An 18573-nucleotide genomic window follows, 5' to 3' on the forward strand; every position below is an offset into this window, starting at 1 on the left:
TTTACATAATTATTATATTACAAATAATATAGCATATTTTACATGCAGGTAGATTTGTTTATACATCAAGGGTGCATTCACATCTTTGCAATAAAGTAAAAAGCCAATCAAAACTTGCGCTAGTACAAATTGTGTATAAGCAGTACATAGAAGGGCAAAAAATAGAAATTGTAACTACTAGCGCGAATTCTGATTGGCTTCTGCCAAGGTGTGAATATATTCTTATGGAATTTAACGTTATTGGACAAAAAAATGCGTGCCACTGTAGGCAACAAAATCTTTGCGCATGATTGATAATAAAATATCCATACAGTATCGATTTGATGCCACCAAGTCACCTAAAGTATTAAAACTGGATATATTTTTACATTTTAAATAAATTACTGTTGGAATTATAATACAGGCTATTATAAATTAATATTTAAAAGAAGTATTTGAAAATGTTACACTTTCGCGCGAAATATCACGTGACATCAGTGGACTTGTTGGCTCTTTGGGTACGTTTTCAATAGCACAAAAAAGTGAAATATATACATTTTTCTTTTAAATATATACGAATAATTGATTTTTAATTATAATTTTAATAATTTGTGAGATATAGATAGATATAGATATATAACTATTTAGATCATCTTTTTTTTAGTTTTTTCCAACTTTTTATTATGAGAATTATTATTTGATTTATTCAAATTCTCTTTAGATGTGATAAGCATTGCAGAGGTTGCTAAAGAGAATTTAATCAATCAAGTTAAAGAAATCTTTACTCCTTTTATCTTCGGTCAATCAAACGCTCCAAAGCATCTTAGCGTTTTCTTGATCGCAGCCATTTTTTTGGATTTTAAGTAGCCTTGGGACAGTTATTGAATGTGTTTTTACAAAACCTAAAGAAATGGGCGATTTCTTAGATGTTTTCTTAAGTCTATGAGGAATAAGCTTAGGTATGACAGTAATCTAGATTTTTTACATCTACGGCAACAGTTTTTCGTTGAAATTTTTTATTAAGCATTTTATTTAAATCTAAATTTTATGAAGCATTTGATTAAAAAAGATCGTCTCTGATATATTTTCTCATAAATACTTTGTTATGTTTATATCCTTATATTTTGTTATATGAGCGTTCCAAATGAGAACTACAGTTGAATTTTTTAGGGAAAGGCTGTATATCAAAATAAAGTATTACGATCATTAGCCAATCAATGAGGTCAAATATAATTATTTCAAGCTAGTATTAAAATTAATCTACATTTCAGCAGCATTGTCGTCCTTAAATAAGCCAATTTTTATATCGCGTTTTTTAATCGCTTGCATAATTATATATATTCAGCGCGAAATACGTTGTTATTTGAAATTTCAGGTATGTAACGACGACCAATCAAACGAGCGCATTAGGAACGCGCACATGAGGAACCTTGCTATTGGTCGTTGACAAAATAGGCGCGCAAGCATGGCCAAGCTGCTTCATGCCAAGCTTCGAGTCCTTTCGAGTTAAATTAGTGCTAAATAATATCATTTGTAAGAACATAATCAATTATATTTTAATTATTTAAAGTACATTCGTGCATGAATAGATTCTGTTGCAAGAAACGTCGAGATCAGAAGGTTAAATGTCACCGAGGCGAACTCGTGCGGGTGCAGGTGAGACAAAAATATGTATATTTTGATCTTCAGGATCTAGAAGATACAAGGTTATAATTTTTCTCATATTTACAATTGTCAATTATGTCTGCGTATATTTTATCATCACGTGGATTTTGAAAACTTAAGATTTTAACATTCTTCGTTATGATTTGTTAACGAAATAATTCTAATGACTAATCAATTTTAAAGCTTCATATTTTCTTGTCAATTTTCGATGTCGCAAAAAGGATTTTAAGATAGCTCCTTATTTTACAGCGAAACAATCTGCCGTTTCCACCAGATCTAAAAGGCAGAAAATAAATAATGAAAATGAAGATGCAGTAGAGTTGATACAGCAAACTAGGCAATCGCAAAGAAGAGAAAAGTCTTTCGATGTCAAGAATGATTTTAAAGCCGAACAAAGTATCAAAAAAGAATTGCCTGATGCAATGATAATGTTGAGAAGATCTGCGAGAAAGAAAGATTCTCATCAGAAATTTAATTTAGTCCAAGCTGAAGCTGAGGATAAATTTACAGTGCAAAATCTAAATATGGATACCAATGAATCAATCAAATTATTAAGAGATAGGCATAATAAAATATCTATGACAGAACATATCAAGCACAACCTTTCTCAGTCAAATACTTCACAAGATTTGGATTCAAATAAAACGCTTAATAAAAAATTTCAACGGAAAACTGTTGCCATAGATGTCAAAACTTCACCTATTATTGTTACACCAAAAAGCACACCGCCTAAGCTTAGTCTTACTCCTCATAGATCTAAGAAAACACCCAAAAAATCACCAATTTCTTTAGGCTCTCCAAAAACACATTCAATAACTGTTTCAAAGCTACTTAAAAGTCCAAGAAAATTATCTCTACTTGCCACATCTGAAGAGAATTTAAATAAATCAGATAATAAGTCTCCCAATAAGAGATTGGAAAAAACTAAAAAAAATGACTTAAACAATTCTTCTATGTCCAATAAATTATTAACATCACCAGTAACAAAAAGTAAACACAAGAAGTCTGATAATTTAAAGACATTTGTACGAAAATTCTCAAAATCTCCAAAAATAATGTTAAAATCTCCAAAATCACAAAAATCAAAATTACGTAAGTTGAAGTTATTATCTCCAGCTCAAAAAGTTAATAAAAAAGATTCATTAAAAACATCTAATACTATTACTTCTGATACATCAGATCTTAATACTACAAAATCAAAAGTTGACACAAAAAGATCTCCTTTATCTAAAGAAAAGAATTTATCAGGAATTAAACGTCAATTAATAAAAGCACTGACAGTTTCACAGAAGGAAGATGTGTTAACAGATCCAATAGTATTATTAGAAAGATTATCACCTGAAAGAATACAGAATATGTTAGCGGTTGCAAATAAAAGTCAATCAGATACTTCAGTTACAACAAAATCTCCTTTAATCAATAGAGGGACCAAATTTAAAGTATTGAGAACTTCTGCTGGATCAAATATATCTGTTAATCAAAATTCCAATGCTAAATTAAGGAATAATAATATAGAAGAGAAACTCACTAATAGAGTGTCACCAAGAATTAAACATAGTACACCAATGCAGAGAAAAGATAGGTCTACACCTTTATTGTCATCAACTCCACGAGAGGAGAATATACCATCAATAGATATCAATTTGGTACCCAATACATCTGTTATAAGTACAGATAATATACCTATTAATACTAGATCAAGACATCAATCTGAAAATCAATCCAATATGTCTAATACAATAATGGATAAGAGTACAACCATTGAAAATATATCTAAACCTTCTCTATTTGATGATATTAGTGATGTTGGTCAATCTCATACTTCAAATGTCAAACAAGATGCTACTTATGATAAGGATTATTTGATAACGCCAGTAAAGGAACTAGACAACAAAAAACGTAATACCTATGAATTAGAACAACCGCAAACATTAAGTTTACGACGAATGATCAGAAAACGTACTTCAAAAGATGCAAATTTAAGCTTCAAAGAAAATTTTAAGAAAGCTAAAGTACATTTTGTAGATGGAAAATTTGACACAAATAATGCACACAAATTAATTAATAAATCCACTGAATCAAATAGATCACATAATATTAATATGCAAAGCAATAATATTATAAATTCTGTGCAGAGATCGAGAAAAATTGAAATTTCAAAACTTAGCCGAAATTCATTAGCTTCTCCTTTCAAGACGAGATCAAGTCCAAAAATAAATATAGTTACACCAAGAGTTCAATTAAATAGAATTCAAGTTACACCACAAAATTGTACATTAATAGAAAAGAAATCAGGTAAAATAAAATAAAAAATTACTTGTATATTATATTTATTTTGATTTTAATAATATATAAGTTTATCTATAGCGAAAAAATCGTCGACAAAAAAAGTACCAAATTTTGGAAAAATACATGAACAAATGTTTGCTAAGTCAGAATCGCTCGTGGATGCAAAGAAACGTTTGGAAGCCAGACACTTAGCATTCAGTAATTAAATATATTTATTATTCATATGTCGACAAAATTGTTACATATTTTTTTTCACTTTGCATAAACTTGTTTGCAGCTGCAAAGAAAGTTTTTCCAAAAATAAATGCAAAGAAAGAAGAAAAGAGACCATTGCCAACCGACACAAAAGATGGCACTCATAATAGATTTGGTTTTAAATTAAGAAAAAACGAAGCAACACATGTCATATTGAAAAAGCAACCTACTTTTTCAAGGTACGTTAAATTTATTTAAAAAAAAAAGATTACATAATTATATATGCACAATGTATTTGCAAAACATGTATGTATAACAATTTACTCTTTATAATTAAATACTAAAATTGTAAAAGAAGCTTTAATATTATTACAAATATTAAATCATATATTTGTGCAAAAAATTTGAAAATTTAATATAAAATTTTATGTAATATAAATATTTGCAGGGAAAAGCAGCAACTTGAAACGCGAATGACACTGAAGGGTATACGAACAAATCGACGTTTTGAATTGCAAATGAAAGCTCGCAACTTAAATCTATAAAAATATATGTTTTATGTGATATATAAATATATATAAATTGAAACTTTGGATAATATGTTATTGCACAAGTTTTACTTTCTTGAGATATGAAAACATTTTTGCTAATATGTATTAACTTTGGAAACTTCAAGAGATTTACAAGGTATACTTTGCATTTTTTTATTTCACATTCATTTATATATAAATATCAAGAAATATGTATATCATATGCTGTCCTTTAATTTTTATTCTTATGGAGAAACTACAATCTTGTTTTTGTTATATAAATAGAATTGAAAAATTATTATGTCAATTCGCAAATTAAAAAAAATTTAGATTATTAGTATTCTTAGTTTATAAGGACAACAAATGATTGTTTATTAAATAAAATAATTTCTATAATGTAATTTATAAGATAAATATTATATATTTATAAGATAATATTCTATAATGATGTTTCCCAAGATAAAATTATTGATCACTTTATTGTGATTTCAATAAATCAGTTCAAAACTGATTTATTGATTTTATAATCTAAAATTTAAAATTTTATTTATCTTTCTATAATTAAAACACCAATAATATCATTGTCGAATAAACTTATATCATGATACTATATACTATTGTATACTAATTCATTAATTTCTTTTACTAATTTCTTAAATCTTGTATAAATTTGCTAACAAAGATCTTGCAATTTTTTGGAATATGTAACTCCTTTGGAAATTATTTAAGAAAATTTTGTTTATTATATGTATATCGGACAATCATTATATTTATCAATATTATCGATAATTCACAGTTTTTTTCATTAAATTCTTGAATATTTTCTACTAAAAGATGTATCTGAAAAGGAAAATTATTTCAACACAAATTAAAGAGCTAATTCCTTTTTTTACTCTCTGATAACAAAAAATGGAATAATTATTAGAAAGAAATCAATCTTTACTTCATAACAAAGAAATTAATTAATAAATATCGATAAATAGTGATACAAAAGAGTGGAATCTATTACTATTTATATCTATTATTAAGACTTACTATTCTACTATTAAGACTTAAATTATAATGTATTTAATATAAAAAAATTATTTTATTTTATAAGCAAAGTTTCTTTTGAGATAGTTTCTACTTTTATGAGAGCAAGAGAATTGAGAAAATTGTTATATATATACATATACATATATTGAATTTATATATTTTATATATATGTTATATATGATTTAAATATATATTAACAAGTATTAGGCAAGAAAAAAATTATGTATACAATATCTCAATAGATAAATAGTCATAGAAGTAACAATGGAAGAATAAGGAGATAACTCGATATGTATAATCAAGGATAAATATCATTCGTATCTTTTTCCTCTCTATTTTCCACCAGCGATCAACGCCTCTTACGATTTTATCGGGAACGATGTGAACGCAGTCTGAGAAACCGTGATACACATGCGTGCGTAATACATACGTCTGTTGAAATGCCTGGCAGGACACAAGTCAAGGTGGCCACAATACGAGGGAAAAATCGCAGTGATCAAATGGCTGTCGTCGCTTTTTGTGACAGATGTTTTGTGTGATTAATCCGCTTTGTTAATTCACGATAGTAGAGTATAAAATGTTACTCCGAGTGCACTCAAAATTGGGAGATGAAAAAACCTACAAAAAAAACTCATAAAAGGACTAGAAAAAATGAGTTTTTATTCAATTTTCAAAACTTTTTTAAGCGAATTTCAAATCTCCCACAACACGCGGATTGATCACAAAACATATCTCATAAAAAGCGATGACAGCCATTTGATCACCGCGATTTTTCTCTCGTGTTGTGGCCACCTTGACTTTGTGTTGTCAGCGCATTTCAACAGACGTATGCATGTGTATGTTATAATGCACGCATGTGCACACGTGTATCACGGTTCTCAGACCGCGTTCACATCGTTCATTCCCGATGAAATCGTAAGAGGCGTTGATCGCCGGTGGAAAATAGAGAGGAAAAAGATACCAATGATATTCGTCCTTGATTATACATATCGAGTTATCTCCTATTCTTCCATTGTTACAGGCGTGTTGTATGTATGTATGTATCAGACGAGCTCTCTCCTCTCTTGAATCTCGCGCGGCGAAGCACGCGTCATCGCCCGTGTTGTCATCTTCCGAATTGTATAAAAAATTTCGTCAGAGCAGACAGAGAGCGAACGAACATCAAAGGAAGAAGAACGCGCTTCGTCAAATGTCTCGCCGACGAAGTGGTTAGATATTGAAGAGCAGAGAGAGATAGAGAGAGAGAAAAGGAAAGACAGATAGATAGAATTGGAGCCAGCTGGTTTTGCGAGCAGCCCGTCGCGGGCCCGTCGCGTACGCTGAGAAAGCATCGTCTGCGAGGAGTGTCGAAGTGTCGTGAAGTGATAATATCGCTCGGGGAGTCCAGCGGCGGACATCGCACACCGAGCTATCAATCGCGCGCGCGACAACAATGGCAAAGACGTACGATTATTTATTCAAGTTGCTCCTAATCGGCGACTCCGGCGTAGGCAAGACTTGCGTGCTGTTCCGATTCTCCGAGGACGCGTTCAACACGACCTTCATCTCCACCATCGGTATGTGCGAGAGAAGACACGTCGTGTCCTCTCCCCCCTCCCCTCAACCCTACGCTCTATCATTAATCGTCTTCGTCGTCGCGCCTGGAATCGCGCGCTCCAGGGTGTGTCTCGAGACACATGTATCCGGTGCGCGCGGGCCAAATGTCATACGGGTATATTAGACAAAGAGTACATTATGTACCAAGCTTCTCAGTAATGTGATTCATCGTGTATATTGGTGTTACTCGTTTGTATTTATCTCTCTAAATCCTTGAGAGTGCTTCTTGATTTATGATTTTGTTGTACGTTACAGGCATTGACTTTAAGATTCGTACCATCGAATTAGACGGCAAGAAAATTAAACTACAAATATGGTAAATATGTTCTTGCGATGTTCTTCCTTCTCATTTCTATCAATTAAATTGTCTCGAATGTGATTTATATTTGTAGCATAAAATTATATTCAACTATATTTTGGATCATGTATATAATTGTAGGGACACTGCTGGACAAGAAAGGTTTCGTACCATAACCACAGCGTACTATCGTGGAGCAATGGGAATTATGTTGGTGTATGATGTTACAAATGACAAAAGTTTTGAGAACATTAAAAATTGGATTCGAAATATAGAGGAAAACGCATCTGCAGATGTGGAAAAAATGTTATTAGGTAATAAGTGTGAGCTTACAGACAAAAGGCAAGTGACTAAGGAAAGAGGTGAACAACTAGCTGTCGAATATGGCATTAAATTTATGGAAACCTCTGCAAAATCTAGTATCAATGTTGAAGAAGCTTTTTATACTTTGGCACGTGATATCAAAGCAAAAATGGAGAAAAAATTGGTAAGAATGCATGTGAATTGTATTACATACTTTAATAAAATTAAAAATATTATGTTTATTACATGGATTATTCATTGGTCATTGGTATTCATATTTCACAATGTTTATATAAAAACTTTCACATTTAAAAACTTATTATATAAAGTTTAATATAATTAGAATATACAAATTAGAAATGCTTAATGATATCCTTATAATACTAAATTAAGCATTAGTTTTTATGAACACAAACATTTTTCTCATATTTATTGCAAAATAACCACTTTTCTCTGTTTCCTGTCTCTGTTTCTCTGTATTTGGTGCTGGTCTATCTTGGCAGAAGGTAATTTTTTGTACACTGTTTTTAGTTGGTTCCTAATTCTATACATATAACATTGTAGCAATCCCTAAAGCATTTTAATCATATTTTAACTATTGCATATTCATTATTAATCTCTATTATGGTTCCTATCTATTAAACTATTTTAATAATATTTTAACAACATTGCATGCATTTATGTTTGATACACATTAATTGCCTGCTAGAAAAATATTGTGACTTTATGTTTATTAAATATTAATTAAAATACTTTTCTCTCTCATATATTAAAAGCAAACAGATTTTACATACATCTATGATATTAATTTCAGTTTTTGCTTTTGTATATGTGTAGTGTGTGCATGCGTGCACGTGTGCGCGTATGTGAAGTGTGCAAGATAAAAACTACATCTTTTTCACATTATATATATATATATATATATATAAGTAATCTTAATAATAACTTTAATCTTATTTAGTTTTCTATTTCACACATAATATATTTTACAATTAATATTTCTAATAATATTATTACTATTATTTTGTAATAATAATATCTGTACTATATGCTTATTATATTTTCTTTATTTAATTATTAAACTCTGTAATATTTGTTAATAACAAGCAACACTTTATTTACTTCATGAGTAAATTATTTTAAAAAATATATTGTGCAAGGTTACAACAAACAACATATAATGTTAATTATAACATTATAAAACAGTTAATTTAGTGGTAATAATATAATTTGTTATAATATATTATAATTAAGTTATAATATATTATAATATATTATAATTTATTATTTATGTTGTCAATATCATGTTTATTATTTTCTGCAGGAAGCGTCGAATCCACCGAAAGGCGGCGGTCATCAGTTGAAAGCTTCAGAACCACAAAGGAAACCACCTAGTTGGCTCGCTCGTTGTACTATACTCTGACCCTTTAAATATTTTCAATTATTCAGTGAGAAGACACATCTATTTACAATCATTAAATACTTATGTTCATTTTGTCGAACAAAACCAATGTTTTGTGGAACTTTTTATGTCCCCAGTATTGGGTTTAGCAATGGGCTTACTCCTTGACAATGAAACAATCACATTTGTATTAAAAACTCAAAAATTACTTACATGAATGTATTTTTTGCCGAAAAAACCCTCAGAGGAGAAAATATATGTTAGAATTTTGTATTTTATTATATATAAGAAAAAGAGGGTACACATTTTAATGAAACTATTACAATTGCTATGTACTCTTCAATTCGTTAATTACTATAATTAAGTGGATTTATATATAGGTGATAATTTTTGTGATAAATATATCGATTGAGATTTAATTGTCTTATATCTTATCATATTACTTCGAAAATTTATGATATAATTATTAAATTACAATTAAAAATTACTACATGTGATATATTAATAAACACACAATGAATTTCTCCTCTGGTGTTTTTACACATTCGATGGGTATAATCACAATTTTTTTATCAAAAAAACTTGAATATAAAGTGTATCTTAATTTTATGGCAATGGGATGAACATTTTTTATGCACGAAATTCTGTATTGTTTCAAGATAATTTACATCGTGTGTGTTTTTTGAAGGATCATGTTTGTAAGAATATATATAGAAACATACATCACACAAACACACACTATGCAACATCACATAGAACGACTAAAAATTAAAAAAAAAAATAAATAAGATTAAGCAGTATAGATATCACAATCGTTTTTATACTGTTATTAAGCAGATATAGCTTTTTCACAAAATTAACGGAAAAACATAAAATGTACTAGAGCATTAACTGATGATGTAATTAAAATGCCTTGTGACGAATTGAACAAGAACTTTATAGACAATTTTATTATATTACTGATAGTCGTAGAATTTTATTAAGTCTAAGGATTTTTGCACACAGAACACGTCAATGCGTTATATGTGCAAGAACTCTTAAAAAGATGAACGCGAAACTTGTTTTCCGTAGAATTATTATTTTATAGAGGTAGATTCGTGCGCGTTTACAAGGATCTGCAGCAAACAAATCTTTTAATCGCTGGTTGTCATAATATGCAAGTTTATATTTTTACTTGCCAGACTTAAGTTTGCATTTTTACCATCAGAAGTTGTCCAACTTATACTTAAATATATAAACGATTATTATAATACATTTTTTATTAATCATGTATATACATAGTTTCAGTGTATTTATTAGTAAAATATCCTATCCTATTATTCTTCACATAGATTGTAGAGATAAATATCTATTTTTCTAGATGAACATATTTTACAAGTTTGTCTGTAAATTCTTCATTTCTGACTGACATTGAAGCTAGCATATATTCCAAATCTTTAATTTTTGTTTCATTCTTTCGATGTATCGCGTGTGTGCACATACCTATAACTTGTAAGCGTTGATTAAGACTGATAATTGCTTCACAAGACTTTTGCAGATTTTGTTGTTCTTGCGAAAGTTTCGTGATTTTGCTGAAATCAATCGTGAACTTCATATATACTAATATTTATATATTAATTATCGTTAAAATAATATTAAATCTTGCTTTATCATTAACACTGTCATTACAAAAAAATTGGATTGCAAATTAAAAATCGAAAAATTACAATTAAAATTAAGATAAGTCGGGTCTGCAAATTATACGTATTTATGTGCATTAAAATATATGCGTACATATATTAAAAATAAGATTATATATAATAATATTATATAAGATGAGACATCTTTGTATTTATATTTAAAGTACAAAGAGAAAAATGGCCAAATGGAAGTTTATGATATAAAAAGAGTATAGTTCAAACTTACACACACACATGATAACGAAATATATATACATGATAATAAAAAAATGATATAAAAAATGATATCAAGCTCCAAGTAACATTTCGAACAGAAAATAAAGTGAATTTTCTTAAATGGTTTTAGCTGTTAAGAAACTTAATATACACAATCATATGATATTGCAAATATAATGCACAAAATTAAAACAATGTTTATAAAGAAAATTACAATGCCAAGAACAAATAGAAATAAAAGGATTTACCTAATTGAAGAGATGGGAAGTGTAACCGTAAGAAACGCTCTAGTAATTACTAATTAAAATGATACTTAATAAGCATATCAAAGATTGATTTATTAATTGTAATTTTAATAACGATTATTAAATTTTTTTCCTCTCTTTGCATCTTCCGTCTCTTGAATTTGATGAGTCTTCTTATTTTCATTGTTTTTAACATTACAATTTTCTTTATGAACATTGTTTCTGTAATTTTACGCATGTTCTATTTGAATGTTTTATCTGTGAAATTTCTTAATAGCTGAAACCGTTTAGAATTAATTTTGTTTACTTTCTGTCCGAGACATAAATTACGTAGAGATCGGAGAATAATTTTTATATCACATCATGCATATATATATATATATATATAAAATTCTTTTTTCTCTTATATTATTCTTTGTATCGTTTCTTAGTATGACACGAATAATTTCTATTAACAATTACTGAAAATGGTCTAAAAAGGAACTAAAACATTTAATAATTAAAGGATTTTCAGGGGTGGATTTGGAGGTTTAATTCTTTTTATTCGTGCATTTTCGCTAAATTCTTAGCCCATTTTCCTCTTTATGTTGTACATTATTTATTAGATTTTTTGTTATTATTTTTATATATTTCTTACGTAACAATAGAAAGATATTTTTTTTAACTAAATGCGGACTCTCATCATATTATTCGTGAATATTCGTGTTACGATGGGTCGACAAATTTATTCTTGACGAGGTCAAACTTACTGATCGATAGCTGTAATAGTGCGCAAACTATCATGTTCCAGTTCATTTAACGTTTGCTCCAATCTCTTATTGCTCATCTCTTTCTGACGTAAGTTCTCTTCTAAGCTTTGAATTTTAATTTTGCATTTAGTCTCGTGTACTTTAGCGGTCGTGGCTTCATTCATCAGAGAGTCGTATTGTTTCGCCATCGCATCATATTTGACTTGTAATTGAACGCCCTCGACTTGACTTTTTGTTTGCTGTTGCTGCAATTCATTAATTGCATTCATAGCTGCTTTCAGTTGCATTCTTAACTCATGAGAAATTCTACGTTCTTTCTCGAGTTCTGACTCCGTACTATATAAAGCGTGACGAGTTTCCAGAAGTTCCTTTTGCGTCACCCGCAAGGTATCCTGTATTCTCGAAACGTATATGTATAATATAATTTATATGATATATTCTAGGATAAATTATCGCATTCCTGATTGAATAAGTCATTGTAGAAGAATGTTAAGAGATATAATAATTTCTACATAACCACTTAATTATTAAAATTTTCGAAAAAATTACCAGAAAATGAGATACATTCTGCATGCTTGAATTATTTCAAAATTCCAAATTAAAGAGTGATTTTCTTTAAAACAAAAATCCCCTTATTCTTTTTTTAAAATTCATTTGCAAAAAAATTTATTCAAATATACTTTTTGCAATATTTGATTTAATTCGCATGTTGTAATTTAGATATTCTTTGAATATATCAAATATTTTGCAATATTTAAATTTCCACATATGCATTATCGTTATCTTTTATGTTATTTAAAGGGAATGAAATTCTACAGATAATAATATAGGCTCGTGTAAAAGACTTCAAGTGTTAATCAATATAACAGTCGTACTTACCGTATTATTTTGCAACTCGTATAGCTTTTCTTGAAATTGTCGTTCTAATTGAGAGATATCTTGTATATTCGATATCATTATATCGTCATCCATGATTACTGCAATATATTATCGTCTTAAAATGTAATTAATTGTTAATTAACGCAGAACAAACACATCTGAAGAATTTTCTACTTTAATTTTCTTGTTAGTAACCAACTTCAACTTAAAGAACGCAAGTGGAACATTTTTGAATAACTTCCAAAGATTTAAATAATAAATTGTAATTACATAATGTCGAATATAAAATATGAATGGAGATCTACGCGAAAATTTGCGACTTTTTTTGAATAATATATTTTTTTAAATATAGTATAGTATTTTCAAATCTTATAAATTTTGATCGCATTTGAAACTACATTCGTATTTTTCATTTTATTTTATTTTTTCATATCTACATACTCGAATATAGTATATGAATATTTTTAAATTTTCTATTCTCTATTTCTCTCTTTTTCTCATACATTTTTTATATGAGATTTTTAAAAAGAAATAGAAAGATAGGTCATACAGATACTTAAAACGAGAACAAAATGATTTCGATCTCTCGTAATAACACTTCTATATAAGATTTCTATATAGGGTGCCTCATTTCTTCTATGCTTTATATATTTAGAATCAACAATCAAAGAATCTTTTCATTAAAATTTAATGCGATAATGTAATTATCGCATTAAATATCTCGATTTTGAGTCATTGAATTTTGTATGATCTCTTTTTTTGGTTCTATAAATTTTAATTCAACCAAAGATCATTTAATATTTATTATATCACTTAGATAGTGTGTAATAAATATATTGAATAATTAATATTATACACATATAAAATAGATAGCATTATTAAACGTAAAAATTGCTTAAGATTATATAATTGTTGCTCACAGAGTTTTTGCGTATATCATAAATGTTATAAATCCATTAAACGTGTTATCACCCGGTATATTCACAGAATTACAGATGTGGCGCATGGACCAAATGGAGTTCGGATGTAAAAACGGCAACGACGGAGAGAGGAAGAGAAACAGAGAGAAGGCTAGGGGTGGATCGCATGCGCATCTCTCGGAATAGCGATTCTCGGCCACCCCCGCCGATTATGGATGTTTAGTATCGACGTTGTTGCTAGTGTGTCGTTGCTCGCTCTCTCGCTCCTCCAAATTGCAGATTCCAAATTTATAATTGTGTTTACGAGTGCGACGAAAGTATTGGTGCCGTTTCGATCGAGAGATAATGATCGAAATCGCGAAACAGATACCGGAGTACATTGCGGATACGCGATTATGTGTCCGTATCGTTACCACGCTACATTAGCAACCCTCGATATCATTAATCATGGTCCTGCGTGATCGCGATCTACCAGGACACGAGCAACATGCCGAGCGACAACTATTTGGGAAAGACGCACACACATGTCGCAGTGATAGCGATTATGACGTTGCTTCTGCTCACGCTAAATATCAAGTGCATAGGTGAATATCAAGTGTCTTTCGCGACATCTTGATATTTCAATCTCATTACATCATTTTTACTTAAAAAAAATTACAGAATTAAAGAAGCAAGCGAAAAACGATTAATTAAAAAAATATATAAAATATTCTGGGGTGTGTGTTTAGCATCATGTAATTAATTTTAATTTATAATTAGTTTCATATTATCTTTATCTTATATATATATATATATATGAAAGCTTCGTATGTACAATTTCCTACTCGTTTAGTTATCTTAGGACAACATTGAAGGGATAGCACGTGGTACCCTTTGCTTTATGATTCAACCGCGCGTGGACTATGCCAACGTAACCGGTTGTTTCGCGATGGGTGCCACGCGATCTTAAGTCAAAGCGATCTTTAATTCGGCGTTTATCGCGCAAGCCGCTATAAAACATGATCGATCTTCGGGATGCTGTTGCGAGGGTGTGCGCGAGCGTGCGCGCACTAAAAGGCATAGTTTCAAATTCTCCGATTACTTATCGTGTGTAGTTGCAGATACCGCCGAGAGCTTGCAACGAGGATGCAAATTAGAAGGCCTTCACCCTCTCCTTATTGTTACCTATAAAGAGATCACTATATCTGTAAGTATATACTCTGCTTTTCACTTTTTATTTATTTATTTATTGCTTGATGATAGCATTAAATTAATAAAAATATAACTCAAAATTAAGAAGATAAATTTAGGGTATTCTGAATATTCTTTTAATAAATATTATTAATAAATATTTTAAATCCATTATTTTAAAGATGGAAAGAAAATTTTGTGTGATACAGCTCTTATAGTTTTTAGGAATCATAATGAATTTTCCAATGAAAAATATAACAAATGTTGTAGGTAGACAAGATCACGGTACCTCACAATGAACGAATCACAGTGAGGTGTCGAGAACTAGGTAAATACAAACTCATCGGCGAGCCTTTGTTACACTGCCGTAATAGTACGTGGAACGGAAAGACACCTTATTGCGTGCCTACCACGGCCATTTCCAACTATACTGGTATGTTATAATTAATATCGTGATCATATTTAATAATCGATTTAAGATTTCATATAATACAAAAACATTTAGTAAAATTTTTTAATTATTCAAAAGCATAAGATTGTTAATCATTTTCTATCTAAAAATAGAAAAAATAATATATATAACTCTTATCTTTTAATATAATATATATAATTCTATAAACATATTTTGATATATTTTGATATATTCTGGATTTTTACGTGGTATCTTTAGGAAGGATGATAACTTTTGACAAATCTTCTTTTCTTATTTTAATTTCTTAACAGATAATGTACCGCCGACCATTGTCTTCGGTCTACCAGCCGGTTCGGCCGCCGTAGAGCCAACTGGTGCACTCGCTGTCTTCCCAGGAAGTATTCTGCATCTGGAATGCCTCTTTGCGAGAAAATTAGGCAATCCTGAATGGACATGGACCTCAACTTTCCGCCGATATCTGACAGGTAAATCGCAAGAGCTAAAAATTGTGAATATAATGAACAAAAAACCTTACATTTTTATAATATTTATAATATTTTTATAATATTTATAACATTTTTATAATAATTCATATTATAAAATCGTATATTTGAATCTCTAAATTATGTCTTTTAATTTTGCTATTAAAAGAAAAATAAGAAAATATAACTATCTCGAGCAGTTTCGTTTTAATGATCACTCCCTCTTCGTATTTTATATATTTTTTTTAGGATGGGCAATCGCTGCACGAGAAAGAGACTACAAGTATCGTCTCTCGATATACTACGCTAAACATCATGATTCCGGGCTTTATACGTGCTCCACACCCAAAGGATTATCCAATTCTATACAAGTTCGTGTTATAGGTATGATCATAAAGCTATGCCGTGTTTTGAAGATAATATATTAAAAAAAATGTTTGTACAATAAATAAATAAATAAATAAATATAATAAGTAAATATATTGTATAATAAATATATATGCTTTTTAGAATTTGTCATATTAATATTGATCGTATTCAGCAGGAGACAATAAAGTTTTCCAACTATCTTATCATTTAAATTTTGTTGTTTTGCAGATGTCCAGTGTTCGGTATTGGCCGTTCCTGAACCACCGTTGATCAGTGATATCGGGGGTAGTCGAATAGGAGACAATGCAATTTTCGAGTGTCCAATGGGTTATAGATTAGAGGGTGCTTCCGGTATTACGTGTCAATATAACGGTACGAAGTGATGCGCTTTCTTTCCCTGAATATAATTAGATATGAACTTAGAAAAAATGCTGTTTTTATAGGCAAATGGTCAGCAAGTGTGCCACATTGCGAAGAAATCGAATGTCCAGCAATAGATATCGCAGACAACCCATTATTAACTTTGATCGAGCATAATAATACTTATGGCGGAAAAGTTGTTTTCACTTGTATGTGGGGATATAAGCTGTCTGGTTCGCAAAGTATAAAATGTGAAGGAAATGGCAGATGGAATGGAACTATACCAACTTGTCTTGGTAAAGTCATTTAAACAAACATTACGATCAATATTATTCTTAAAAGCCATTTCTTTATATTATATTTCTAAATATATATATATATATATATATATATATATATATATATTTTATTGAGAAAAATATTACTTAAATATCTTCTTAAAAGGAAAAATTGCTAAAATTTTAAGCATCTGAATTTTAAATTTTTAATTCAAACATTTCATTTGATTATCTCTTAACTATAAAAATATAATCCTAAAAAATTTTTTGTAGATTTCAATGGTTTTTATTATCACATTCTAATCTATCTTTCATTATTTCAATCAAAGATAATGCAGATAATAAGGAATAATATTTACAGAAATTACTTGTCCAATACCAGAGACGCCACGAAGCGGACGCATCATCGAGCAAACACGATACTCTAATAAGAAGCGATATCGCGCCCAAATATATAAAGTTGGTGCCCTAGTGAGATTCGCTTGTTTACCGGGTCATCAACTGATAGGAGAAGCATCCATCATATGTACTGAAAACGGCACCTGGTCTCACCGTCCACCCGTATGTGAGTAGCGTTGTGACTAAGCTTTCTAATACTTTAAGTGTCACTTCATAATCTATAAATTTAGCATTAATTAAAAAATTTATCTATTATATTTTAGAAAAGATTGCCAATGTTATTCTATAATTTTGTCAAAAATAATGACATTATAGAAATATTAATGAAATATTATTTTCCATGTATATATAGTATTTTCTTGAAAATTATTATTAAAATTTTTAAATAGTAAATACTAATCAGTGCAATATTTTAGGTAAAGTAAGATGTCCTTACCCGGGTGATCCTCCTCATGGTCGAATCGCGCCTCTCAAGTTTTGGTACAAACCAGGAGACAACATTCAAGTAAATTCCATTTTACATTTAACATATAATTATAGATCATGATGTAGTGATTAACTTTCGAAAATAAATTATTCGAGCATAATTCTGGGATTTACACGGACAGGTAACATGTTCGCCTGGCTATGTGACTCCTTTGGAACCAGTGAAGAAACCGTCGTGTCGAGAAAATGGCATTTGGAGCGCACCACCGCCTCCCTGTCGATCTTACAAAGAGGTGTAAACGTGAAGAAAAATCGCTGAATCTCTTATAAGTTTTACGGGCTATCGGGCTCTTTTATCTTTCAACGAGAAAACACATCTGATATTCATTACGGGTAGCATATAAATAAGAGGAACGTGGAGAGACTCGCGTAAAACATTCGTTTTGTTTCGAATGATAGATATGCTATGTAAAGTTAATGATTTTATCAGATAATGAATATAGCAATCGTACGAATCGACAAATAATCACGAATAGATCACTGGAAGGAAACATCTTGCGTTAAACGTAGGCCGCAAAATGACCAGTATTTTATTTATAATTTACTTCCAGATATACAACGATTTTAATAAAAAATAAATCCCTTTTTAATAATACACCCTTAATAAATATTTTCTCACAATTATTTCTATCTATTT

General features: G+C 29.7%; 4 protein-coding genes across 8 annotated transcripts; 3 read left to right on the plus strand and 1 right to left on the minus strand.

The window, feature by feature from the left end:
* The first annotated feature begins 1419 nt into the window (after positions 1–1419).
* On the plus strand, positions 1420–4813 carry LOC105257664. The gene is made up of 5 exons (XM_011268446.2): positions 1420–1635; positions 1894–3939; positions 4012–4131; positions 4211–4367; positions 4577–4813. Exons 1-5 carry the CDS (start codon positions 1605–1607, stop codon positions 4671–4673), a joined length of 2451 nt encoding a protein of 816 aa, XP_011266748.1. The 5' UTR covers positions 1420–1604; the 3' UTR covers positions 4674–4813.
* A 1546-nt stretch (positions 4814–6359) lies between these two features.
* On the plus strand, positions 6360–10226 carry LOC105257665 (ras-related protein Rab-8A). 2 transcript variants are annotated; one of them, XM_011268449.3, is made up of 6 exons: positions 6360–6608; positions 6715–7249; positions 7545–7605; positions 7729–8074; positions 8394–8396; positions 9215–10226. In XM_011268449.3, exons 2-6 carry the CDS (start codon positions 7126–7128, stop codon positions 9311–9313), a joined length of 633 nt encoding a protein of 210 aa, XP_011266751.1. In that variant the 5' UTR covers positions 6360–6608; positions 6715–7125; the 3' UTR covers positions 9314–10226. The 2 variants fall into 2 exon arrangements, with proteins under 2 accessions (XP_011266751.1, XP_011266752.1); XM_011268450.3 differs by lacking the exon at positions 8394–8396 and having other exon boundaries at positions 6364–7249.
* A 362-nt stretch (positions 10227–10588) lies between these two features.
* On the minus strand, positions 10589–14062 carry LOC105257667 (early endosome antigen 1). Of its 2 annotated transcripts, XM_020029491.2 has the most exons (4): positions 13981–14062; positions 13061–13158; positions 12182–12573; positions 10589–10863 (listed from the first exon to the last, which is right to left on the minus strand). In XM_020029491.2, exons 2-4 carry the CDS (start codon positions 13151–13153, stop codon positions 10641–10643), a joined length of 708 nt encoding a protein of 235 aa, XP_019885050.2. In that variant the 5' UTR covers positions 13154–13158; positions 13981–14062; the 3' UTR covers positions 10589–10640. The 2 variants fall into 2 exon arrangements, with proteins under 2 accessions (XP_019885050.2, XP_019885051.2); XM_020029492.2 differs by lacking the exon at positions 13981–14062 and having other exon boundaries at positions 13061–13227.
* A 125-nt stretch (positions 14063–14187) lies between these two features.
* On the plus strand, positions 14188–18526 carry LOC105257666 (locomotion-related protein Hikaru genki). 3 transcript variants are annotated; one of them, XM_025410024.1, is made up of 10 exons: positions 14188–14564; positions 15075–15166; positions 15421–15583; positions 15874–16047; positions 16294–16428; positions 16642–16785; positions 16857–17069; positions 17434–17616; positions 17867–17955; positions 18059–18526. In XM_025410024.1, exons 1-10 carry the CDS (start codon positions 14468–14470, stop codon positions 18173–18175), a joined length of 1407 nt encoding a protein of 468 aa, XP_025265809.1. In that variant the 5' UTR covers positions 14188–14467; the 3' UTR covers positions 18176–18526. The 3 variants fall into 3 exon arrangements, with proteins under 3 accessions (XP_025265809.1, XP_011266753.2, XP_025265807.1); XM_011268451.3 differs by having other exon boundaries at positions 14197–14564; positions 17413–17616; XM_025410022.1 differs by having other exon boundaries at positions 14197–14564; positions 15081–15166; positions 17413–17616.
* The last annotated feature ends 47 nt before the right edge of the window (positions 18527–18573 follow it).

Source organism: Camponotus floridanus, unplaced genomic scaffold (assembly GCF_003227725.1).
Source record: "Camponotus floridanus strain SB8 unplaced genomic scaffold, Cflo_v7.5 scaffold3, whole genome shotgun sequence".
Taxonomy (NCBI): Eukaryota; Metazoa; Arthropoda; class Insecta; order Hymenoptera; family Formicidae; genus Camponotus; species Camponotus floridanus.